At 39.3% G+C, this 26,511-nt stretch overlaps 1 protein-coding gene across 2 annotated transcripts in view; it reads left to right on the top strand.

Moving 5' to 3' along the window:
- LOC149257413 (Ubiquitin-conjugating enzyme family protein) overlaps positions 1-26,511 on the top strand; it is a 310,163-nt gene that overhangs the window by 105,219 nt on the left and 178,433 nt on the right. For both annotated transcript variants that reach the window (XM_089414286.1, XM_089414281.1), the window contains exons 5-6: positions 17,395-17,464; positions 17,685-17,742. In XM_089414286.1, coding sequence (XP_089270412.1) covers positions 17,395-17,464; positions 17,685-17,742 — 128 coding nt within the window. The remainder of the gene's footprint in view (positions 1-17,394; positions 17,465-17,684; positions 17,743-26,511) is intronic.

The raw sequence follows: 26,511 nt of genomic DNA on the forward strand, positions 1-26,511 counted from the left end.
ACAGTAAGACATGGAAGGAGCACCTCAAGCATCTATAGGAAGTGTTGTCAGCATTAGAGAAGAATCAATTTTACGCCAAGTCATCGAAATGCACCTTTGAGAAAAAGGAAGTTGAATATCTAGGACACGTTATATCCAGGGAAGGAGTCAAAGTGGACCCCAACAAAATCAAAGCAATCAAAGAATAGCCCAAACCCAAGAATGTATCAAAACTAAGAGGATTTCTAGGTCTAACTGGGTATTACAGAAGGTTCATAAAAAACTATGCACATTTGACAGCACCCCTGACCAGCGTGTTAAAAAAGAATGCTTTTCAATGGAATAACTAGGCCGACAAATACTTCGAGAATCTAAAAGAAGTGATGTCAACCACATTGGTACTGGCAACTCCAGACTTCTCCAAACCGTTTGTAGTCGAATGTGATGCTTCAGGGTTTGGAATTGGAGCCGTATTAATGCAAGACAACCACCCTATAGCATTCGAGAGCAAGAAACTTAACAAATGAGAAGGCTTGAAATCAACTTACCAAAAGGAGATGCTTGCCATCATACATGCTTTAACGAAATGGCGACAGTACCTGCTCGGAAGTAAGTTCTCTATCCAAACTGATCATAATAGTCTTCAATTTCTAATTCAACAAAAACCATTGCCAACAGAACAACAAACAATGGAAAAACTTTTAGCATTTGAACTAGAAATACTGCACAAAAAGGGAAGAGAAAATGTTGTAGCTGCTGCACTCTCACGTAAGGATGAAGACAACACAATATGCGTCGCCTTGGTAGTTGTTCCTGAGTGGTTAGACAAAATACGAGCCGAGTATGCCAAGGATTTGGATTGTGGTTCTATGATTGAAAACATCAGTCAATATGCCAATTTTGAATGGAAAAATGACATACTATGGTACAAAGGTAGGATTTACCTAATCCAAACATCCAAATTTAGAATGAAAATTCTAAGGGAATCTCACGGTTCTCCTGCAGCTAGGCATGTCAGATTCTTCAAAACTTACTACAACCTTCGACAATCATTCTATTGGAAAGGTATGAGTAAGGAAGTCCAAAATTATGTTGCAGAATATGATGTTTGTCAGAGGAATAAGAGTGAAAATATCCCAACCCCTAGTTTACTACACCCATTACATATTCCAAATAAAAAATGGGAGGAAATTTCGATGGAATTCATTGAAGGACTACCTGTGTCTGACGGTAAGGACAAGATATTTGTCGTAGTCGACAAACTCTCTAAATATGCCCATTTCATGGCAATAAAAAAAAACTGACATAACTAAGCAAATTGTAGATGCATTTTGTAAAAATATTTACAAACTACATGGGTTTCCCAAGGTCATTGTCAGTGATAGAGACGCAAAATTTAAAGGCAATTTTTGGAAGGATTTCTGCCACCAAGCAGGAATATCTCTCAACATGAGTTTGGCCTATCACCCCCAGACAGATGGTCAAACTGAAGTCATAAATAAATGCTTGGAAACATATCTTTGTTGTTTCGTCACCGACAAACAAAACAAATGGACCCAGTGGCTACACCTGGCAGAATGGTGGTATAATACCACTTATCATACTTCAGCTAAGATGATGCCTTTCCAAGCCTTATATGGCTATGAACTACCCAGGTGGAAGGATTTTGCATTACTCGATTCTAAGGTACAAGCAGTAAAAGACCACTTAGAAGAAAACCAAAGAATTATTAACTTGCTAAAAGAAAATCTAACAGTGGCACGTAATAGAATGAAACAACAAGCCGACCAACACCACACCGAAAGAGAGTTCGACGAAGGAGATTGGGTCTTTGTTAGACTTCAACCCTCTAAACAATTATCATTAAAACAACAAGGAAAAAACAAGTTATACCCTAAATAATCAATGAATGAATTGAATTGATTTACAATGAGCTATGAAGCTCAATAAATAATACAAATGTATATACATAGATAGAAACAACAAGTTTCTACGAAGAAATAGAAACAATGAGTTTCGTTTAAGAAATTGCTAATAAGACATAAATAGAAACAACATTAAACACTAAAGTAGCATTATTCTAATACCCTCACTTAATGCTCAATCTATTTACAACGCCTATAGACCCTCTGAATTTTACAAATTTATCAGGACCAAGGGGCTTGGTGAGGATGTCTGCTGGCTGTTCCGTTGTGGGAACATACAACAACTGAATGGATCCGTCTTCAACAAGCTGTCGAATGTAGTGACAATGGGTTTCCACATGCTTTGTTCGTTCATGGAAGACTGGATTCTTGGCAAGTTTGAGCACTCCCTGATTATCACAGAACAAAGGAGTAGGACTGGCCTGGGAAACATGCATATTTGCAAGCATACATCGAAGCCAAATTGCCTCACAAAATGCCTTAATTTCTCCCTGATACCCTGCTTCTGTTGAGGAAAGAGCCACTGCCTGTTGCTTCTTACTAGTCCATGTGACAGCACCAGATCCCAGACTAAACACATACCCAGCTGTAGATTTACGGTCATCAACCGAACCGGCCCAATCAGAATCTGTGTAACCACTGAGTATAGGATCGGAACTCCGAGTGTACAGAAGTCCATAATCAGGAGTGCCACGCACATAACGTAGCACACGCTTCGCTGCTATCCAATGATCAGCCTTAGGACCTGACATGAAGCGTGAAATGTAGCTCACTGCAAAACTGATGTCAGGTCTAGTGGCAGTGAGGTAGATGAGGCTGCCCACTAATTGCCTGAATAAAGTTTCATCCATAAGAGGTGAGGATGACTAAGCTGAAAGTTTGAGCCCTGGTTCCATAGGAGTTGTGGTAGGTTTGCAATTCTGCATTCTAAACCTGTCCACAAGATTTCTGGCATACTTGGACTGAGAGAGAAAGATGTTGTTCTTAGTCTGCCAGACTTCAACCCCCAAACAGTAGTGAAGGAGTCCCAAATCTGTCATATCAAAGGTGCTGCACAAATCTTGTTTGATCCCATGGATCAATTGTGCTGAACTGCCAGTAATGATAAGGTCATCCACATAGACAACCACAAACAAAATATCATCATCAGTATGCTTGATATATAGGTTTGCATCAGATGGGCTCCGTTGAAAGCTATGATCTGTTAGGTACTTATCAATTTTCATGTACCAAGCCCAAGGAGCTTGTTTCAGACCATAGAGTGCTTTGACTAATCTACAAAATTTATGTTCTTGACCGGCAACCTTGAATCCTGGAGGCTGCATCATTTAGACTTCTTCCTGTAAGTCACCATTCAGAAAAACACTCTTTACATCCATTTGATGGACTTTCCAACTGAATTGGGCTGCTAAGGCAAGGACGAGCCGTATGGTACTCATCTTGGCTGCTAAGGCAAGGACGAGCCGTATGGTACTCATCTTGGCTGTAGGAGCAAAGGTCTCCTCATAGTCGATGCCTTCCTTCTGTGAGAACCCTCGAGCAACAAGATGAGCCTTACACTTGTTTAGGGTTCCGTCAGCTTTATATTTCACTTTATACACCCATTTGTAGCTAATGGGCTTTTTCTCTGTAGGAAGATCAGAAAGGGTCCAAGTGTGATTCTTTTGAAGACTCTGGAATTCAGCTTCCATAGCCTATTCCCACTCAGGTGTACCCTTAGCCTCTAAATAGGTTTGAGGCTCAAAAATACTGTGTAGGTTAGCCATAAGAGCAAAATTTACTGTAGACTGCTATGTGCTCTTATTTCTGGAAGTTCTACCTTCAAGGAGCTCATTATCCTGGAGATCACCAATAGTTTTAGCCCACCATTTAGGCCGGAGAGTAGAGGAACTAATATCAGGAGGAGATGGAGGAGGCTCAGGAGCAAGAGGAACAGCAAGAGGAGGATTATGTTCCGGAGGAAGCTCAGGTAGTGCAGCATCAATATTCCCTCCCATCAGGTGGACCTAATGGAAGAAAAACACTGTGAGGCTGATCCTCAAAACACTGCTCAGAAGGAGGAGACTGAAAGAATCCTCTATTTTCATCAAATACTATGTCCTGACTGAAGCTAAGACGACCAATGGCTATATCTATCAGCCTATAGGCCTTGTGGTGATCACTGTACCCTGTCATCATGAGTTTCTGGCTTTTGGAATCCAACTTAGAGCGCTTAGCAGCTGGAATCTAAACATATGCAATCGAGCCAAATACTTTGAGGTGACTGATCATAGGCTTACGACCAGACCAAACCTCTTCTGGAGTCTTCCCTTTAACAGCCTGAGTAGGTGATCGGTTAAGAAGATAGACAACAGTAAAAACTGCTTCAGCCCAGAATTTGTTTGGAACACTCCTGTGTTGTAACATGGAACGAGCCATTTCAACAACCGTACGGTTGCAACTTGCGACGTTCGACAACACTGTTCTGCTGAGGAGTGTAGGGTGTAGTTAATTGGCGTTTGATGCCATGAGTATCACAAAAGTTGGAGAAAGCAGAAGAACAAAATTCCCCCCCGCTATCTGTCCTAAGAGTTATGATATTACAGCCAGACTCTTTTTCAACTAAGGATTTAAACTTCTGAAAGATACTAAAAACATCAGATTTATGTTTTAGAAAGTACACCCACATCTTTCTACTAAAATCATCTACAATAAGCAAAAAATATTTGCGACCAGTAATAGAAGATGTATTCATAGGACCACAAATATCAGCATGAATTAACTGGAATACCTTAGATGCGCCAAGATTCTCCATTCTTGAATGAAGACTGGTGTTGCTTGGCAGCTTGACAGGCACCACACACTCCCAACTGCTGAGTCTGAATATCAGGTAACTTTGACACAAGTCCTTCCCGAGATAGCTGAGAAAGATATTGAATGTTTAGATGCCCATATCGCTGATGCCACAAAGTGCTGATGGGAGAAACACGAGTTGCTAGAGCCACTTCTGGAGAATCACTAGTGTCAAGAAGCCTGTATAGACCATGATCCTCTAGGACAACGGCAATCGTAAGATGAGTCTCCCTGTCAATAATGGAGCACTTGTGCGCACTGAACATTACATCGAGCTGAGGAGAGTTCTGCATAATCTCGCTGACAGACAACAGATTAATTTCCATACCAGGAACATAGTACACATTCAGGAAGATGAGTGTGCGCCCACCAGACTGGATCTGAACTGTACCTTTGCCAACCACTGTGTACTCCTCACCCCCATCGAATACCACGAAGTCACTGAAAGATGAGAAGTCAATAAACCAGTATGCCTGTGAGAGAAATGGTGTGATGCACTAGAGTCAATGTACCAGGCAGAAGACGGGACATGATTTGATGACCTCTTAGCCATAAAGGTGTAAAAGGTAGATTCTGTCTGCTCGGAATGTTCTGCAACATTCGCTGTCTGATGGGACCCTCCCTGTTTCTTCTGTTCAAAAGCAATCCTCTGTTGGCAATCTTTCTTCATGTGACCGAACTTGTGACAATAATTACACTGCACATTTTTCTTTTTAGCGAGATCAAAAGGCTGAGAAGAACCTTTCTGCTGAAAAGACTGAGAGGACTGATATTTGGCAGCAAAAGCATTTTCTGAGGAGGCTGATGAAGCACCACTACCAAACTGTTGTTTCCAACGATCCTGCTGCATGAGTTTGGTGCATAACTCTGGAAACTTCAGATCAACATTAGTGGAGGTAATGTTGAGTGTTTCTATGAAGTGCTCATAAGGTTTTGGTAGACTTTTCAGAGTGATGACTACCATATCTTCTTCCTCCATGGTTCGACCAATGGCTTCGAGCTGATCTTGAATGTCTTTAATCTTGTTAAGGTGTTCCTGTAAAGACATATGTTCGCCCATCATGATGGAGAACAACTGATTCTTGAGAAAAAGCTCTGCTCTTGTCGGATGTCTCGTGCAATTCCTTCAAATGTTGCCAGATTTCGGCAGCTGTCTTGTTGGAAGGAATCTGCGGTAATTGATCATCAGTCACAGAGAGTTTGAGAAGCATAACAACCTCTTGATTTCGATCATCAAACTTATCTTGATCAGTACCAGGTGTACCAAGACTGAGTTCTTTGCCCAGAATGAGCTGGTCAAGACGCTTATATTCAAAAATGGTTAACATTCTCTATTTCCAGATGTTATAATTATTGCCATTAAAATGCTGATTGCCTTCCAACATCAAATTGGTTAGTGAGGCCATTTGCACGTTTCCCAAGACGCAGAAAACAAAAAAATCCGGCACGGATTTCAATGTAGATGCCTGCTGATTCTGGAGAAAAAGAACTGACAGGTGCCAGAAATTGTTCTAAGAAGCAGGTTCAAGTAAATATATAGACCACGATCTTTTACCAAAATAACTTACTGGGCAAGAATCCCCACATACTAAAAATAGGTTTTGTTTGTCTATGACAGAGATAAAAAAAAAATTCTCACAAATTCTATATTTTGGAACAACAGAATTCTATATCCACAGATGGAATTACGTTAAACCCTGAGAATAACTCTCCAATCGTAGCTCGGACGTCTGATTTTGCAGTAGCTTCAAATGGAATCCACTCGGTCAAAGAAGAAGGAATAAGGGACTGTGGGTCCTTTCAATTATATAATGTTGAAATGTTGTGAAATGGCGGAGATAAAAAAATTTGACCAGACCTTTTCTTTCACGAAACCCCAACCACAGGAATACCAATATGTGAACAGAATACTGGGCGTGACAGTTGAATGATTATGGGCTCGATGGATCGAACAACGACGTCCCCCGTGCTATTCATGACAGGGAAGCAAAAAATGGGCCGCCTGCTATTGGTTGGGAATCTGCAAACTTTGGAAGAGGTTCACCACCCGCCCCACAGCCAAGCCGCTGTCACGCAGGCCGCTGCCAATTTTGTTGAGGCTGACCACTGTGTAGCCGCCGATGTCGCCAAGGACGCTGATGGCCGAGCTCAAGTGCGCTAATTTCGAAATCAAATCAGCTGAGGCTGAAGCCAAACCCGTAGATGTCGAAGTTGTGCGTGTGCATGCGGAAGCCTATGCATAGCGCATGGAGATTGAGGCCCAGCACATCGACGACGAGTCTCAAGCTTAAGATGCTGAGGTTGAGGCCAAACATATCAACGCCGAGGCCAAGTGTGCAGCGACCGATGCCGAGCATGCCAGACAAGATGCTCAGCTTGCCGAGACTGAAACCAAATCAGAAACTTCCGATGCCGACATGTCAAACGTGAAATAAGGTAAAGCGTGACGCCAAAAAACAAAAAACTACCAAGTTCCGCTACTGGCTGGAATGATTCTGTGTTAATGAACATAATCGTATTCACATTCTTTTGGCTGCTCTCAACACTCGTGAACAACAATCCCTCTTTCAACGAAATAAACCTATGAAGCGTGTTGATGCAATTCAGCTGCGTCAGAATAGTTCTTTGCTTGTGGAGCGCCCAGATTCAGACTAGAGAGCAATTTCGAAATGAAGCAAGAAATTTTTCAAACACTGAAAAATTATTTCGAAGAAATACCCGAGCTCTGATACCATAATCAATAAATGAATTGAATTGATTTACAATGAGCTATGAAGTTCAATAAATAATACAAATGTATTTACATAGATAAAAACAACAAGTTTTTACTAAGAAATAGAAATAACAAGTTTCGTCTAAGAAACTGCTAATAAGATAGAAATAGAAACAACATTAAACACTAAAGTAGCATTATTGTAATACTAAATATTAAGGAACATACCAAATAAAAAAAATAAGTAGTGTGGCTTATGGACTGAAGCTACCAGAGAATTGTTGAATCCACAACATGTTCCATGTATCAAGCCTCAAAAAAGTATTGGGGTAGAATCAAATAGTTTAAACTGAGATACCTGAAACTGATGAAGAAGGAAGAATCATCTTCAAGCCTAAAGTTATACTTGCTACCAGAGAGAAGGTATTACGATCCAAGACTATTAAAGAGTACCTCATCAAGTGGAAGAAACTACCAGAGGAAGATTTATCATGGGAAACAAAACGTTTTCTTCAACAACACCCAACGTTGCCTCTGCTTTGAGGACAAAACATTTTCAAGGGAGAGGCAATGTTATGAATTAGATGTTTCATAACTATATATAATTAAATGAGAAAAATATTAAATAAATTTAAATTAATAATTATAATTTAAGTTAAGGGTGTTTAATTAATTTAAGGAGGCATCAATCCCAAGGGATGTGAAAATTCCGAAGCCGGAATCCTACTAGAGCAAACTGATGTTACTTCTCCTACTTGATTAAATCATGCAAGTTATTTACTGTCTTCTACTGTAAATTTCAAAGTAAATACATTTGCAACCTTCACTTAATTTATATATATGTGGAAACAAAACACGGAGCAAGAAAGAAAAATACACACATAGGACAGTTATTTTTGGACAAATAGTTCCCAGAAAAACCCAATGTGGGAAAACCGGTGCAACAACTCTGAGGGCTTATTATTATTAAGCAGTAGCAAAATCTGAATACATCACTGAATACCTCACAGGGTTATTCAGTTACAGAGAGAAATACTGGCAGAAGCTTTGTGAGTTTACCTCACACAATCATTGAGAAAAGTCCCGGCTGTTCTGGCTACTGGATGAGATGCCCCTGGCAGGCACTGCGCTAGCTTTGCGCTGCCTCTATGCTGTCCCAACGTCAACCCTTTTAGGCACTGCATCACCCAGTTGGGAATTCGATCAGAAGCCCAGAGTCACTGCTCTCAACCTCCCTGTCTCACACCCAGGCTTCCGGCTGCTGAAACTGACCCTCTGCTCTGATTTTCGACTCTCTCTTTGCCTCTGTGTCACCTCTGCGTGGCCCTTCTGGCCCTGCGTCAAGGCTTCTGGATCACTTACTGCCTCTCTCTGTTGATGTATCTCCAACTCATAATCTCTCTCTCTAGAAGATGCTATCCTTGCCCCTCAACTGCAAGAGATTTCCTCAATTGATTTTTCCTCTTGAGAATTTCTCACTTTAGAAAATCGATTTTCTCTCTTTCTGTGTATTTTCCAAATGACCCTAAAGCCCTTTCTTATATCTTTTTGTTGGACAACCAATGACCTAGATTAAAACATAATCAAAGGCTCAGATTGATTTGACTTGATCCATGGTTTTTTCTAGAAGTTTCACCCCTGATTAGATTAATACCCATTAATATTTTAATTTTCCTAAGTTTAGACTTAGGAACCACATTAAAAATATTAATTATTTTAATAAAATCACTTCAGGGTGGAATTTCCCAAAACTCTTTTTGGGTTCTTTGGAATACATGTGCTCAAGTCTCCTTGCAAAATTTGAGGTTTGGAGCACATCCGATGCTACCCCAAATCAACAAGGGACGTGTCTTTTCGGGTTCATGGCTAGTCAACTCCTATACCTACATAACCTTGTAACAATCATCCCTCAATTGAATCATATATATATATATATATATATATATATATATATATATATATATATTTGTTAATCAATGTATGTGAGCAAATTGATTGTAGGCGAACATTTCAACCATTTGTTGAATTTAAGCTTCTGTGATTTTTCGGCGGAAATCACATTATAATACTTTTGTTGACTATTTAGTTCGAAACTCGTTGACAAAAGTATTATAATGTGAATTCAACCTTTGCAGGAATAAATTAGGCGTACCATATTCCACTTCCATTCTTTGGGTTCAACTGACCATTAGTTCTTGGGGATCTAGCACACACATACACCTAGATACCTGGGTAGGGCTCAAAACTTTGCCTCGGGAGGTTGATGTAGCTAAAAGAAAAGGAAAATTATATTATGGCCACAAAATAGAATAAGAGAATATCAAATGCAAAAGATGGCCAAGACATACATAGTAGCACGCGGGCAAAAGCCTAGCATGAGCTCTCTACATCACTCATATGGCCATCACTCAGTTCTTGAGCACATGTTGTTCCAATACATCATAAAGGAACTTTGCATGTCCCAACTTTGATGGGCAATGTTGTGCCTCATCATTAATGGGTAATACAACCGCTACACATCATACAAAGCAAGCTCTAACCCTTTTAGCTATGAGCAATAATACAAAGAAGAATCAAACAAAAGTAAAAGGCGCACAAGAGGGGTGGAAAAACAAAGGCCGAGTTGGTAACTCATTCATCTATGATTGCTCCCTCCTCACATCTATACACTCAAAATGTGAATCCCATCATGCTGGTCCCTTTGACCATGGCACTTGGCCATGAAGTCTTCTTCCCTCCGTTACCATCCTTATTCAATAACACCTACGAATTGAAGGGTGGACAAGGGAAATGTTACTCCCCCTTGGGGGATAGAAACACCTAATAGGGTTATCCTTTAGCCATTCCTACCTATGGAAGAAACACAATTATGAGTCCAAGGTCCTAATTTTGGAAGGGAAGTCTTATTTGATTTGTTAAATAGCCCTTTACATTCAAGCTTGGTTCATTTTGATGCAAAAATGATTATTGTACCTGATGACTGGTTGCTTTCACTATAATTTATGTTGTAATTGTCAGGTGGTTCCACAACTTAGGCTTTGGACACTTTACCCACATGCACCAAAGCCATTTGAGAAGCATATTGACACCCATAGGTGAAGTGTTGAGAGGGTTGGCTCCTCGAGCAATAGCAACACATCACTCCTACCCTTGGATACCTTCTACACCAAGGACATTCTGCCACTTTGCACTACATTTGATGATTCTTTAGGATGATGCACTTGGACTAGCATGCCCCTAGGCTAGCCTTGTCACTCTGTGAGAGATGGCAGATGATCTAGAGTCCAAATGAGGATGATGTTAAACCTCATAAGGCCTCACAACTCACATGTGGGGGCTATCATTTGATCTTTTGTCTAAGCTAGTTGGGTTGGCTTGTAGCCCAATGCATCCTTATGATTTTACTTGTCGATTAGGGGTGTTTAGGCTAATTAGACTAGTCCTCCTCATATAAATAGAGGAGAGGATCTTTTCATTTATTATCATCATCATTTGGAGAATTCAACCTCTCTTATGAAAATTTCGACCTTCTTTACCTGTGGAAAGATGTGATCTATGGAACGAATTTTGTATTGGATCTATGCCTTTATCTTTGGAGAAGTTATCTTGGATCAATGATGGATTATTCATGCATGTTATCTTGTAAGTGAACCTTGTATTTGATAAAATTTTGCTTTGTCTAATGTATGGAATATATTGGTAATCTAGGTTTTTTCTATTCTGCCCTAATTTGTTGAAAATCAATTGTATAGAACCTAGATATCATTATTGCATGCATTACTCATTATATAACATGTGAATGGTATTCCCCTTGGGAACTCATGTTGTAGCTCTCCCAAGTGCCTTTGATCCCTAACAAAGATAATGGCCATCACCCGATTCCTGAGCACAAGTTGCTCCATTACATCATAAAAAGGAACCCTTGCATGTCCCAATTTCGATGGGCAATGAGTTGCCTCATCATTAAGGAGTAATACAACTGCCATACATCATTTAAAGCAAGCACTAACCCTTTGGGCGACGAGAAGTAATACCAAGAAAATCAAACAAAAGTAAAGGTGCACAAGAGGGGTGGACAAACAAAGGCCGATTTGGTAACTCATGCATCCATGATTGCTCCCTCCTCACTATTTTTTTTTGGTAGCATTGGAAGTGCTCTAGCCTTGAAAATTGGTGGAGAGGCTAAGGCACATGAGTTCTAAAGAACCCAGAAACCGTTTGGTGAAATTCCACGTGGTTTGTATTTTATTAAAACAATTAATATTTTTAATGGTGTTCCTAAGTCTAAACTTAGGAAAATTAAAATATTGGGTATTATCAAAATATGGGTGAGAATGATCTAGAAGGCGGATCAAGTCATGTTTTAATCTTATCCTTTGATTAAAGACTTAATCTCGACAGTTGAAGACTCAATAGGAAAAGTATAAAATGGAGGCTTGGGGTTCATTTGGAAATACACTCAGAGAGATTGAGGAAATCGATTTTCTAAAGTGAGAAGTTTTCAGGAGAAAAATCGGTTGGGGAGATCTAGCAACAGAGGGGCAGTGAGTATTCGAAAGGACTTTCCGTAGAATACTGATAGAAAGGCAGAGAGAGCTTGCAGAGAGGCAGCGTAGTAGCCGAGAGAGATGATGCAAAAAAGTTGCCTGTCACGCAGAATTTACAATTGCCGGAACAATCGAAACTGTCGGGAATTGCCGGAATAGTCAGGAGAGCTGATGCGGAAAAGCTACCTGTCACGCAGAATCCAGAATTTCCAAAACAACTGAAACTGCCAAGAATTGTCGGAACAGCCGGGGGAGCTGATGCAGAGGGCAGAGAAGGTGACGGAGGGTCAACGTAGAAATAGCCAGGGTTAGCCAGTCTTGTGCCTGACCAACCGAAATTCTGCGGGGTGAAGTGAGGTAAAACTCACTCAGATTTTCCACTAGTATTTTCTCTGTAAAGGATTGCTAGATGAGCATCCTAGAATTGTATTCAGATATTTCTCCTACATAATAATAATCCAACAGAACTGCTGCACCGGTTTTCTTGCATTGGGTTTTTCCGGGGACTATTGTGTCCAAAAATAAGTGTGTCCTATGTATCTTGTTCTTTGCTCTTTTTTCTGTTTCATGAGATCAAATATTTAATTAGTGTAGGTTGCAGAAGTAATTTGCTTTAGTATTCAAAAGAATAACTTGATGAATGTAATTTAAAAGTCAAGTAGGTGAAGTAGATTCAAATTTGTTGCAGTAGCGGTTCCTTCGAGTCTAGGAATTTTCACATGGTATCAAAGCATTGATTTTGAAACAAGAAGAGTAGATCAAGTGCTGAGTAGTGAGGCTGAAAGCTGCACTTGGTAGCAATTTGAATCCCCTTGAAGGGATTGCGCAGTCCTTGCCAGAAGCAAATGTGAGGAAATCTCTCTCTGAGTGAGATGATAGAGAGGTACGATTTCTAGTTCGTGAGTTTGCAGAGGCAGAGGGAGTGACGCATAGCCTCAACACAATGCTTGAAGGGTGTAGTTTTTGCCAGGGCAGAAATCCATTGGAAAAGAACGAAGACACGTAGAAGGGGAATTTTCTCCTCAAAGAACTTTCCACCAGAAAGTTCGAATTTCTCACTCGCTGAGCAGTGTTAAGTAGTGACTAGAGGAGTCAGTTCGACAGTTGGGTGAGATGGCATCTTATGGGCTCAAAGATCAGGACAAGTTGGACAGAGCCTCCAACTATTTGATATGGAAGACCAAAATCTTAGCTGTTCTAGAGGAATATGATCTCGAGGCCTACGTCAAAAATGTTGTAGCTGTTCTTGCTGACAACGATCAAAAGAAGAAGTACAAGGCCGAGCGGGGGAAGGCAAAGAGGCTCATTCTTGATGGAGTTTGAGATCATGCGGTCTCACACTTGCAGGGCAAGGATACAACCCGAGAAATGTGGGAAGCCTTGTCTTCTCTGTATGAAGGCTCTTCTGAACAGCGGAAGATGTATTTGAAGCAGAAGTTGTAGTGGACTTTGATGCCGAAAGGAGAAGGGGCGAACTTCTATTTTCAGCGTCTTCAGGACACTAGAGACCAACTTGCTGCAGTGGGGTCCACTCCTCAGCGAATCGCACTGGTGAGGATAGTCCTGAATGTAGTCTCCGATGAATGGCAAGTTTTCGTCCAATGCATATTGGGCAGAGAAAAACTACCTTCATGGGAGGAGATTTGACAAGAGGAGTTAAGGAGGGACCTAGTGAAGGTCAACCTTAGTGGCAGCAGTGGGAGTGGCACAAAGACGAACGAGGAGGAGGAAAACTCAGCTCTAGCATCGAAGGGACAACAAAGGCAGAAGCGGAAGAAGGACATTTTGAAGGTGAAATGTCTCTGATGTGGTGAGATGGGTCACTTTGCATCTCAGTGTCATTTGAAGCAAAAGGATGAGGACGAGAAGCATGGTCCAAAGGTTGCAGTCATGAAGATAGACGAGGAAGAGTATGCCATGAGTGCCCACACATCTCCAGGAGGGAGATGGGGCAATATTGAGTTGTAGTCAGGAGCACTACATGTGGGCAGGGTCCTTGAGGAGTCCACCTCTTGGATCAATTCCTTGCTATGAGAGCCCAAGAGTCAGCAGTAGTGAGATGGACTTAGTGTCAGATGATGCAGTGGATTGTTTGGAGGATAGATGCAGTTACTTGGGGCCAGAGATTGATCAACGCATAGCAAGGTTGGCAGTAGTGCAGTTGGCACAATGCAGAAATCAACAACAACGCAAAAGATTCAGAGGGTCAAAGACTAGTAGCATTCAAATTCCAACATTCATGGTATTACGCTGAACAGAGTAAGTTTAGTTAATTTTGGATGTTTTTCAGTTGCTTCTCTCAACAACTGAGTTGCAGTATGGATGTAGTGCTAGCAGCATAGCAGATGCAGCGTTTGAGAGGGAGCTGTAGTACAGATGCAACAGTGGCAGTGGCAGTGTCATGGACAACAAAACAGTAGCAGCAGTAGCAAAGTGTTGGTGGTAGCAACAGTGTAGAAAGGGGAGGTGCTTCAGAAACAGAGCAACATGCAGGTGGACATTGTTGCTAGAGCATTTTCCTTGCTAAGAGGGAGTGTTAGTTTTTGGTAGCATCGGAAGTGCTCTAGCCTTGAAAATTGGTGGAGTGGCTAAGGCACATGAGTTCGAAAGAACCTAGAAACCGTTTGGTGAAATTCCACCCGGATTGTATTTTATTAAAATAATTAATATTTTTAATGGTGTTCCTAACTCTAAACTTATGAAAATTAAAATATTAATGGGTATTAATCAAAATATGGGTGTGAATGATCTAGAAGGCGGATCATGTCATGTCTTAATCTTAGTCGTTGATTAAAGACTTAATCTTGGCCGTTGAAGACTTAGTAGGAAAAATAAAATGGAGGCTTGGGGTTCATTTGGAAATACACTTAGAGAGATCGAGGAAATCGATTTTCTGAGGTGAGAAGTTCTCAGGAGGAAAATTGATTGGGGAGATCTAGCAGCAAAGGGGCAGTGAGAATCCGGAAGAAGGAATTTCTGGAGAATACTGATAGAAAGGCAGAGAGAGCTTGCAGAGAGGCAATGCAGTAGCTGGGAGAGCTAACGCAGAAAAGTTGCCTGTCACGCAGAATCCATAATTGTTGGAACAACCGAAACTGCCGGAACAGCCAGGAGGGCCGACGCAGAGGTAGCGCAGTAGACGAGAGAGCTGACGCAGAGGCAACACAGTAGACGGGAGAGTTGATGAAGAGGCAACATAGTAGTCGAGAGAGCTGACGCAGAAAAGCTGCCTGTCATGCAGAATCCAGAATTGCCAGAACAATTGAAACTGCCGGAACAACTGGGAGAGCTGACACAGAGGGTAGAGAAGGTGAGCAGGGCCAACGCAAAAATAGCCGGGGTTAGCCAGTCTTGTGCCGGATCAGTCGAAATTCTGCCGGTTGAAGTGAGGTAAAACTCACTTAGATTTTCTGCCAATATTTTCTCTGTAAAGGATTGCTAGATGAGCATCCTAGAATTGTATTCAGATATTTCTCCTGCATAATAATAAACCCTCAGAACTGTTGCACCAGTTTTCCTGCATTGGGTTTTTCTGGGGACTATTGTGTCCAAAAATAAGTGTGTCCTATGTATCTTGTTCTTTGCTCTGTTTTTTGTTTCATGAGATCAAATATTTTATTAGTGTAGGCTGCAGAAATAAATTGCTTCAGTATTCAGAAGAATAACTTGATAAATGTAATTTAAAAATCAAGTAGGTGAAGTAGATTCAACTTTGCTGCAGTAGGGGTTCCTTCAAGTCTAAGAATTTTCACACTCGCATCTATACACTCAGGATATGGATCCCCATCTTGCTGGTCCCTTTGACCATGACACTTGGCCATGAAGTTTTTTCCCCTCTGTTACCATCAATATTCACTAACACCTATCAATTGAAGGGTGGACTGAGGAAATGTTACTTCCCCTTGGGGCCTAGAAACACCTAATAGGGTTGTCCTTTAGCCACTCCTACCTAGGGAGGAAACACGATTGCGAGTTCAAGGCCTTAATTTTGGAAGGGAAGTCTTATTTGAATTGCTAAATAACCCTTTAGATTCAAACTTGGTTCACTTAGATGCAAAAATGATTATTGTACCTGATGACGGGTTGCTTTCACTAGACTTTATGTTGTAATTGTCAGTTGGTTCCACAACCCAAGCTTTGGGCACCTTACCCACAGGCACCCACGCCATCTGAAAAGCATATTCGCACCCACAGGTGAAGAGTTGAGAGCCTTGTTCTCTAAATAGTAGTATCACATCACACCTACCCCTGGACACCTTCTACACCCAGGATGTTCTGCTACTTTGCACTACATTTGATGATTCCTCGAGATGATGCACCTAGACTAGCATGCTCCCAGGCTAGCCTTGTTACTCTCTGAGAGATGGAAGATGATCCAGAGCCCAAATGAGGATGATGTCAACCTCATAAGGTCTCATGGCTCACACGTGTGGGCTATTTTTTGATCCTTTTTCTAAGCTAGTTGGGTTGACTTGTAATGCAATGCATGATTATGATTTTACATGCTGATGAGGGGCTTTTAGGCTAATTAGACTTGCCCTCCTCATATAAATAGAGGAAAAATCTTTTCATTTATGATCATCATCACTTGGACAATTCAGCCTCACTTAGGAGAATTTCAGTCTTCATTACTTGTGGAAAGATGTGATCTATGGAACGAATTTTGTATTGGAACTATGTCTTTGTCTTTGGAGAAGTTATCTTGGATCAATATGGATTATTCATGCTTGTTATCTTGTAAGTGAACCTTGTATTTGATAAAGTTTTGCTTTATGTCTAATGTATGGAATATATTGTTAATCTAGGGTTTTTCTATTCTGCCCTAATTTGTTGAGATTCAATTCTATAGGAGTTAGATATTATTATTGCATGCATTACTCATTATATAACATGTGAATGGTTTTCCCCTTGGGAACTCATGTTGTAGCTCTCCCAAGTGCCTTTGATCCCTCACAAAGATAATAGTTAGATTTGGAGCTAGGGCATCAAAATATCATATGAAACTGTCAACATATGGAAAAATCAAACATTAGCATAACTGGTACAAGAACAACTGTAAAATAATCAAAACACTGAAACTAATTCAACGGAAGGAAAGTATTCAGAAATGCTTTACAATGGTAATGGGGTGAGGGAGGGTTCAGTCACTCCTTAAAATTTAAAGAACTATGGTATGGGTTCATGTTCATCCTGGCAATGTTTGAGACTTTTTAGAATGTACAGGAAGAAAGCCTTTTAATAAGTTGGATACCTACATCACAACCAAATTTACTAATACTATGCGCTGTACATTGAGTTTGAGATTTAGTTGAGCTTGAGGATTAGTTGCATAGCTATTGAGTGAATATGATGATAATACAGAAAAATGGTATTACTAATGAATTGCTGTTATGTGCAGTCCGTGTAGCTTTGACATTTTCACATACTGCGAACTATCCTGATGAACCACCACTCCTTGGTCTGAAAAGGTAACGTTTAGATCTTTTTGCTACTGTGTACTTCTGTCAATCACTATAGAAATTTGACTCAGTTGATGGTGCAAGTTGAACTTTGTCTTTTGGCATTTGTTTAGCAGACTGCTTGAGAACTGCATGTTTTAAATTGCAAGAAATTTTATACATTTTATCCACAAATTTTTTGATTGTAAATTAATCGGCGGATTTGACATATTTTATCTTCTTTGTGCAGCTTGCAGGGCATGAAAGCTGAAGACTTGAGACTGCTGAAAGAAAAGCTTGAACAAGAGGCAACTTTCAAGCCCTGAAATCTATCCTTAAAGCCCTCTTGATTTTTTTATGGAGTTGATGACTTTGGTAATAGGATTTGTAGTCATATATATTCTAAGTTTTATAGAGGATTTTTCCATAAAGACATACTTGTCACATGCAGTGTTGTGAACATCTCGGTAACATCTCGATTTTATCTCGAAATCACAATTTTTTGGCCCAGCTGATGTTTGTCGATTTTTAAAGATATTTTTATGGTATCTTTTTTGCCGATGTTTGCTGATTTTTTACTGGTATTTTCCCGATTTTTACGATTTTTTGGTTTTTCAGACCCTTGCTGATTTTATCCCAATGCCAATGTTCGCAACATTGGTCACATGTGTGAGAAAGTAATAAAGAACATTGGCCTAATGGCTGATTGGACTACAAGTGTTGTTAACGGCCTAGTACTCTAAATTTATTAGAGGCTTTTAGTTACCAAACACTAAAAGTGGATAGTTAGTGTCCTCAGAATTACACCCAAGATTATTTGTGCATTTTCTTCATTTTGTTACATATGTGATTTGAATGGGGTTTGTCTAGCAGTTTTCTCCACCCATGTCAATTAAACATTGTTTGCATTCATGTTCCATGAAACATAGAGTATGGCTTGGAATCTTATTATGTTCTAATTTTATTATGTAAACTTAGTAAATCAGGGGCAGGTCCTTATCTGGTACGTGATCTACATTGCGCAATAAACATAACATGCAATATTTAGAGATGATTCTTTCTATAACTGAAGAAATTGTAGGAAGTATTCTTTATGTAGTCTTCGTTGCGAATGATTGGGTTGATGTTGTTAGGTTTTTGGTTGAAGTTTAGTTTTCTGGGGGCATTTTATCTAAAACACCCATTTTTTAAATTAAAAAGTGTTAGCATTCATGAAAAATTTCATTGTTAAGATGAATTTGTTGAAATTTGATGACTAAAAAAAAGTTTCCTGCAATCCCAACCCGGTTTTAATTTCACCTTATCACTGCCATTCAGTTAAATGCTCTTTCCCATAAACATACATTTGACATATAGAATTCTGGAAATGAAGTTTTCAGATTAAAACACATGGGACTGTCAACACATGCTGAAAATAAATATGGACATAACCAGACCAGAAACACACATAAAAATACATACAAATTTTTGGTCAACTTAGACCTAGGAAAAACCCCTTCAATCTTCTCCAGGGAAAACCTGTTAGAGGGCTCTTCAATTTTATTTATCTTTCAAGTTCAGGAAAAATACATTTGCAGACAAAACAAAACAGCAAAATAAAACTTATATCTTCAGCCCAAAACTCCTTGAAAATCGTGCCCACTTTGCCTCTATTTTCGTGCCCAATTGAAGTTGAAAATATGTATTGTACGGATTCTGTATGGACTGTACGGACTCCGTATGCATAGTACGGATTTTTTTCATTTTTTTCAAACACCTATCTTGAACGGTGTGCAGCTCACCACATTCAATGCTGTTCGTATTGCACCTTCTCCCGTCTTCTATGCCTTGATTTCCATGCCCAACTTTGCCCAGAAATTACTCCTTCAGCATGTTGCAACAAATTTCTCCTTCAAAACTCTTCTTCAGCTCTCAGCCTCCTTTCTCCAATCTGCTCATGAAGAATGAATGCAGTCTTTCTTTTATTTTCCCCCTTTTGTTTCCCTAAATGACTTTTGGGCAACCCTAAGATCTAATGGCTCAGATTCATTTAGATCAAGGGATGAGGATAAATGTGCATTCAATTCTCACTTTTTATTTTTTAACTCATCCATTAAATAAAGTACCCACATTGTACTTTATGTCTAAAGTCACTTTTCACTTTATAATTTAACATTGACTTTACAACTTATAAAGTCACTTTCACTTTATAAAGTCACGCTTAGGAAAAGAATTATTTTGGACACTTTTCCCTAGGTAGAGACTAACCCATGGGAAACCACTTGTCCAAGGTACATTAAAAATCAACAGAATTCTCCTAGGTTACTACTTACAAGAAATTAAGGACTCCCATCTTTTCAGAGAAGACATAGGTTGTGTTGTCGCACAGATTGTTACGACAACGCTCAGATCGGGGGCTGTCACCCTGATCGCCGATCTCTCTGTTTAAGCCTGTCTCCCACGGCTAAGGGGGGTAGACCCTATAGGACAATGGATGACCAACTGTGGACCAGTTGGGTTGGGAGATACGAGGGGAACAAGCACTTAATTGATTTTATTAAGTTAATAGACCAGTGCCTTATAAAATAAATGATTAAACGATTATTTATCAAATGCTGCAGAAATATGAACTCATTAAAAATCGTTTACCATCAAATAACTCAATCAAAGATTAACTTTTACCAGATGAGAGATAATTGATAAATGCTCAATGCCTTAACAATATTTCAGCAATTAAAGTTTGAAAGATTGAATGCTTTAAATAACCACGTAATTTTAAATGATAACTAGTTATCACTTTCATATAGTTAATCTTCAAATGAACATTTAAGCATATTTAACCATATAGAGAAATGATAAATATTATTCCCACATCAAAATTTTAGCCTCAGCAGAAAAGATATATCGCAAACATGACAAATCCCTGAGCCAAGGCTGAAACTGGGAAAAAATTTCCAAAATATTTTTTATATTTTCAAATAAAACTAAACTAAGCTAACTAAAGGCTAAATAAATGAAACTTTAAATCTAAAATCTAAATAATACTAAAATCTAAACTAAACTAAAGGGACCTTTTAGTTTTTATTTTTTATAAACATTTATGATTTTTATGTTTTTATAACTTTTTATGATTTTCTTTGCTTAAAAAAACTAATCTAAATCAAATAAAAATCTACTCTAAGTTAAAAAAAAACTTTTCATGCTTTTATATATTTTATGAGAGATTTTTATATTTTTTATATTAAAATCAAAACTAAACAAAAATTTTTCGGATCTTGAAAGCTATGAAATCAAAAGTAGAAAGAAAGTCTAATTCTAAATCTAAATTTAAATGTTTATGAATTTTTTTTTTTTGTCAAAATTTTAGAAAAATTAAATCTAACACCTAATCTAAAGAATCTAAAGAGACATTTTTATGCTCATTTTTATTTTTATTTTTTTTAATTTAAAAGGTTGAAATAAAACAAAATTAAAGTCTTAATCTAAATTAAACTAAATCTAATATCTAATCTAAAGTAAAAAGAAGGAAAACTTTTTATGTCTTTTATATATATATATATACAAAACAAGACTAATCTAATCTAAAGAATTGATTTTTTTTTTTTTAAAGCAAAAAGAAAAATAAAGCAAAACTGAAATCGTTTTATATCCAATGCTAAACTAATACCAAGATCTAAATTTAAAACAACCTAACTCTAAACCACATACGCTTGAAAAAAAAAGTTGAAGTATATAGCTGCAGGTTGTGACGGCGGGATCTGCTGCGTGATGATGCTTCGAGGGCAGCGTGGAAGCTTGGAGACTGGAGGTCAGCAGCTTTGCAGGTTTGAGGATAGGCAACAACGAGGGGAGCTGAGAGAGAGTTGAAGGCTTTGCGTGGAAGGGAAGCTCGATGGCAAATAGAGAAGAGAATCTGCGTGGACGAGTCTGCAACATATGGCGGAGCAAGGGGACGCAGGTATATGGATGCGGACTTTGATTGTGTTTGCAGGTCCGCAAAGAGATGGAACAATGAGCAAAGGAAAAGAGAGAAATGGGCTGTGGACAGGCAGCGTATCCCCCTCTTTTTTTTTTTAAATTAATTTGCAGGGTTAGTGATGGCAAGGATAATGGAGCTCGGACTGGAAGAAACGCGTGAGGGTTGGCAGAGGGTTGCAGCGTGCTACTGTAAGATGGCAGCGTGAATGAGGAAAATCACGGATTTTTGGCAGCGTTGGTACACGCAGATGGCTACGGGGATAGCAGAGAAAGAAGAGGTAGGAACTTGCTGCGTGAGGCAGAGAGTTTGATGGACAGTAATGTTGAGGGTTGGTAACAATCCAGGAGCTGCACACAACTTTCTAAAAAATTTCGAAAAAGAAAATTTTCTGGCAATAAAACCCTAGCGAGCAGATAGCTGACCTTCTTTAGAAAAATTTGAAAACTCGTACCTGCAACCTGAAAACAATGAAAACAAACAACCAGAACCTGAAAATGTAAAATAAATGAAACCCTAAAAACCCTAAGAACCAGCTAAATAATTACAAAATTTACAGCTTTTCGACTCTTAAGCAGTGAGATTTGTCAATAATCATAGTAATATTATCAAAATTTAATTTTAATGTGAGATACGTCAGAAAACCCTGCATGCATTCATAACAAATTTCAGATGATAAGCTCGAGATTAAAACTAGCTGAGATTTTTCAGAAAACGCGATCCGAGAGTTCGCTGGTTCAGCCGAGAACTTCCCCTAACGCCCGGTAAACTCAAAACTAAGATTTCCTGCACAGCTTAAAATCAACCATTAACATAGAGGGAAAAAACGATAGTGAAATCTAGATCAAATGGAGATACCTGCCATTATATTTCAGAATCTAAACTATCATTCAAACCCCAAAGATCAGACAAGATACCTGTGCCTGAATCAATCTTCATCAAGCTATTATCGATGACTGAAAATAAAATTATGCAGAAAAATAAAAGATCTTACAGCATTTCCAGAAGAGTAACACCAACAAGATTTTTAACCCCAAAGTCTTTCTTTATTGCACAAAAAATGACTACAAGAGAGCTTTCTTTAGCACCAGACTCTCAGATCCAATCTGATCTCAAATGACCCCTAGCACCCTATTTAAAGAAAAAAATTCCCAACAGCTAGTTCGAGTGATCCATGTCAAACTAATCTCGACCGTCGATGAGGATCAAGATTTCTTTTAATCTCATCCGTCGAATTTTTAAATGCATTTTAATATATTAAAAAATTAAAATTCTGCATTTATTTACTCAAAAATTTGACTTATTATTATTTTATTATTATTATTTTTTTAAATTTTTATTTATTTATTTTATTTTATTTTTAATTTTATTTATATCTTTTATTTTTTATTGTTTTTTTTGTTTTTAAGTGGATCCTCGAACTTAGCCTTTGGAAAAATTACCTAGGACCTAGGACCTAGGACTTAGGACTTATGAGGGGATTAAAACATTTTCTAACCCTCAAGACATTTTACATCATGACTTTTACAATTTTACATCTCAAGGGGGGAAAACCCATTTGACATAGACCTTCATGGACCACCCAGTTCTGCAACCAAATATAATCTAGCAGATCAACACACTAGGATTCACCTAAGATTCTAATGACAAAATTCATTTCGGCTTTGGGGTTAGACTGAAGGAAAACTATGCCGATCATGGATCGGTGAGACAAAAAACCTTCCGGAATATAGATTATCACTAGAAAATTAGGTCCACCTAGGCAATTTACATTATTTACAATTTACACATGCAGACTGGGTTTACAAAACGATATGATCGGGCTGATGATGACAAGCAAGGTTACGTCGCTCAAGCGCTATCCCTTTTGCGAAAAAGGGCGTGTACTATTATGGGAAGTTGACACGTAGTGGTCAACAGGTTGGAGGCTCCAACATAGAAGTCACAATTAGATTGTCATGAAAGTTTAACTTAGCCTGGATGGATGGGTGGTTACAACTAACGACTCAAGACCTTTCCATATATTTCATGTCGGGATTTTTTGTGATCTACCTTTTTAAAATTAGGAAACTATTTGGTATGGTAAGCCTAGGTGTTGTAAGTGTGTTCCAAGAGGTTTTTCTGTGAGCTTTGATGATGTACTCCAAATGATCATATGCAACTCACACACAACAAGCTTTTAAGACAAAGTCATAAAATTGTGTTCTTGTTTGTCTTTTTAACTTTATATGGGGTTACTTAGATGGACCTATTCTGGAGGGATATGCATATAATTGCAGGGAGGACATAGAGAATTGTTGACGACTTAATATCACAACACATTATAGTATAGCATTTGAATTCATTTGAAATCCCTTCTTTAGCTAAAAAGTTAGTCGAGGGATTTTATTTAGCATTCAATTAGAGAGCTCAAATTAATCCATGGTTAGAGAAGGCAACTAGTGTGTAATATTCCTAATGGAAAATTTACAATAGATACCCAAACATGTACTAAGTGACAAGTTGCAACGACAATATTTTTGTAACGAACAAAGTTTCTATACTCAGAGGAATGCTCTAATACTAATATAACGAACAAAGTTCGTATACTTAGAGGAATGCTCTGTGTTGAAGTTTCTAAGTCTACCAGTTAGAAACGCTCCATGCACTTTACTGATTTATTTCTACCTACTTGTTTCGTTACTTAACGAGTTATTTACAATGTAAGTACTGAAAATAAACACTAGTGCATGCTCAACATATTACAGATCATCAACTAAAGGAAACAAAAGCAATCACACCAAATGACACAATTATTTTTGGACTAATGTGTTCGGAAAAACCCAATGCGGGAAAACCGGTGCAACTATTTGAGGGTTTTATTCTTAAGCAATTCTTTTCTGAGTACACTAGGTGCCAAACTGGCTAACCCGACAGAGAAAAATCTGGCAGCAATACCTCTCTTCGGAAACACGTATTTGGAAAGCCTGCTCCACGAAATCCCTCTCCAGCACAATCTGAAGGTTAGTGTTATCCCTGTTGGCCTCTGCGTCAGCCTACTAAGGCTCTGCGCAGCCTCTTTGGCTCTTTGCGTCACTCCTACAGCCTCTACGTGGATGACACAGGCCCTTCCGGCTCTGCGCAGTCTCTGCTGCCTCTGCGTGGCTTCCTTTGGCTCTGCGTCTGCCTCCCTCTACTTTTGTGCTGGTCTCTCGGCACTGCCCCTACCTCTTTGCCTCGTACTCACTGCCCCTCACTGCAACTAATCACTGATTCTATCTCTCTTAGCAAACCCTGCTTTAGATAATAGAATGACTGATCACTCTGGTGTGTTCTCCAAGTGACCCTCAAGCCTTCCTCTTATACTTTTCTTGTTGACATATCAACGGCCGAGATTAAGTCTCTAATTAACGGCTAAGATTAGATCTGGCTTGATCCATGTCTTTTGGACCCTTCTAACACAATTTTATATTAATCCATATTAATATTTTAATTTCCCTAAGTTTACACTTAGGGACTCCATTAAAAATATTAATTATTTTAATATCTCCTGAACTGTTTAGAATCTGCTCAAACCCTTTCTGGGTATTGGAGATCTCATGTGCCCCAACCTCTCCACCAAATTTCATGGCTAGAGCACATCCGATGCTACCCCAAATCAACACTCCCTTTTAGAGAAGAGTGTTCTCTAGTAATACTCCTCACTGAGTATCACCCTGATCATCCGACATCGGTCCCTGTGCTGATGCTAGGCCTGTTGCCCGTCATCCTCTGCACTGCCACATCCTGTGCTGCTACCCATGGCTCTGCCACTGCCATTGCTGCATCTGTACGACAACTCCCTCTGCATCCATGTTGCCGCTGGTCCTTTCTTCCAACATTGCATCTACACTGCAACTCCTCTCATCATGCTGCATTGTGCTGTCCACTGCTGCACTGCAACTCAGTTACTGAGAAGTAAGTAACTGATCTCCCAACTTTGACCTCTATGTTGGGCTAGAGACCCTCCTGATGTTGAAGCTCCCTCTACTGCTGACAAGTGCTCCCTCTTTGACCTCTGCGCTGCTGCAACAACTCCCTAAATCTCGCACCGTTGCACCCCTCTCTGTGCCATCTTGCACTGGTGCAACACTCTTGTGCCTCTCGCACTCCTACTGAGGCTCTGCGCAGCCTCTCTGGCTCTCTGCGTCACTCCTACAGCCTCAGCGTGGATGACACATGCCCTTCTGGCTCTGCGCCGTCCCTGCTGCCTCCGCGTGGCTCCCTCTGGCTCTGCGTCTGCCTCTCTCTACTTCTGCGTTGGTCTTTCGGCACTGTCCCTACCTTTCTACTTGGTACTCACTACCCCTCGCTGCAACTGATCACTGATTCTATCTCTCTTAGCAAACCCCACTCTAGAGAATAGAATGACTGATCACTCTGGTGTGATCTCCAAGTGTCCCTCAAGCCTTCCTCTTATACTTTTCTCGTTGACATATCAACGATTGAGGTTAAGTCCCTAATTAACGGCTAAGATTAGATCTGGCTTGATCCATGTCTTTTGGACCCTTCTAACACAGTTTTATATTAATCCACATTAATATTTTAATTTCCCTAAGTTTAGACTTACTCCATTAAAAATATTAATTATTTTAATATCTCTTGAACTGTTTAGAATCTATCCAAACCCTTTCTGGGTATTGGAGATCTCATGTGCCCCAACCTCTCCACCAAATTTCGTGGCTAGAGCACATCCGATGCTACCCCAAATCAACACTTTGATACCAATGTAACGATCAAAGTTTGTATACCTGCAATAATCTTCAAAATGCTTCGAAGACAAAAACATCCATTGTAGGACAAGTAATTATATATAATAATATTTGAATACAAGTGAGATGATTACAAATGATGGTGAGGGCCTGCTTATATACCCTAGGCAGGTATCCTTTCATGTACGATCATGTCCTTAGAGACATGCCTCTTCATTATTGACTACTAGTTAATTAATCATTATTTATGTTTATTATTGTTTACATTTTTTATTATTTTTATATAAATTATATTCATAACATTGCCTTCCTCTTCAAAAGGCTTTGTCTTCAAAGCTTATTGTTGATAAAGTGTGTCATCTGTTTCTTTGTCTTGTAAACTATTTGCATCC

This window comes from Pinus tabuliformis, chromosome 6, assembly GCF_031772625.1.
Source record: "Pinus tabuliformis cultivar Carrire ecotype Pingquan chromosome 6, CPIR1, whole genome shotgun sequence".
Lineage (NCBI taxonomy): Eukaryota > Viridiplantae > Streptophyta > Pinopsida > Pinales > Pinaceae > Pinus > Pinus tabuliformis.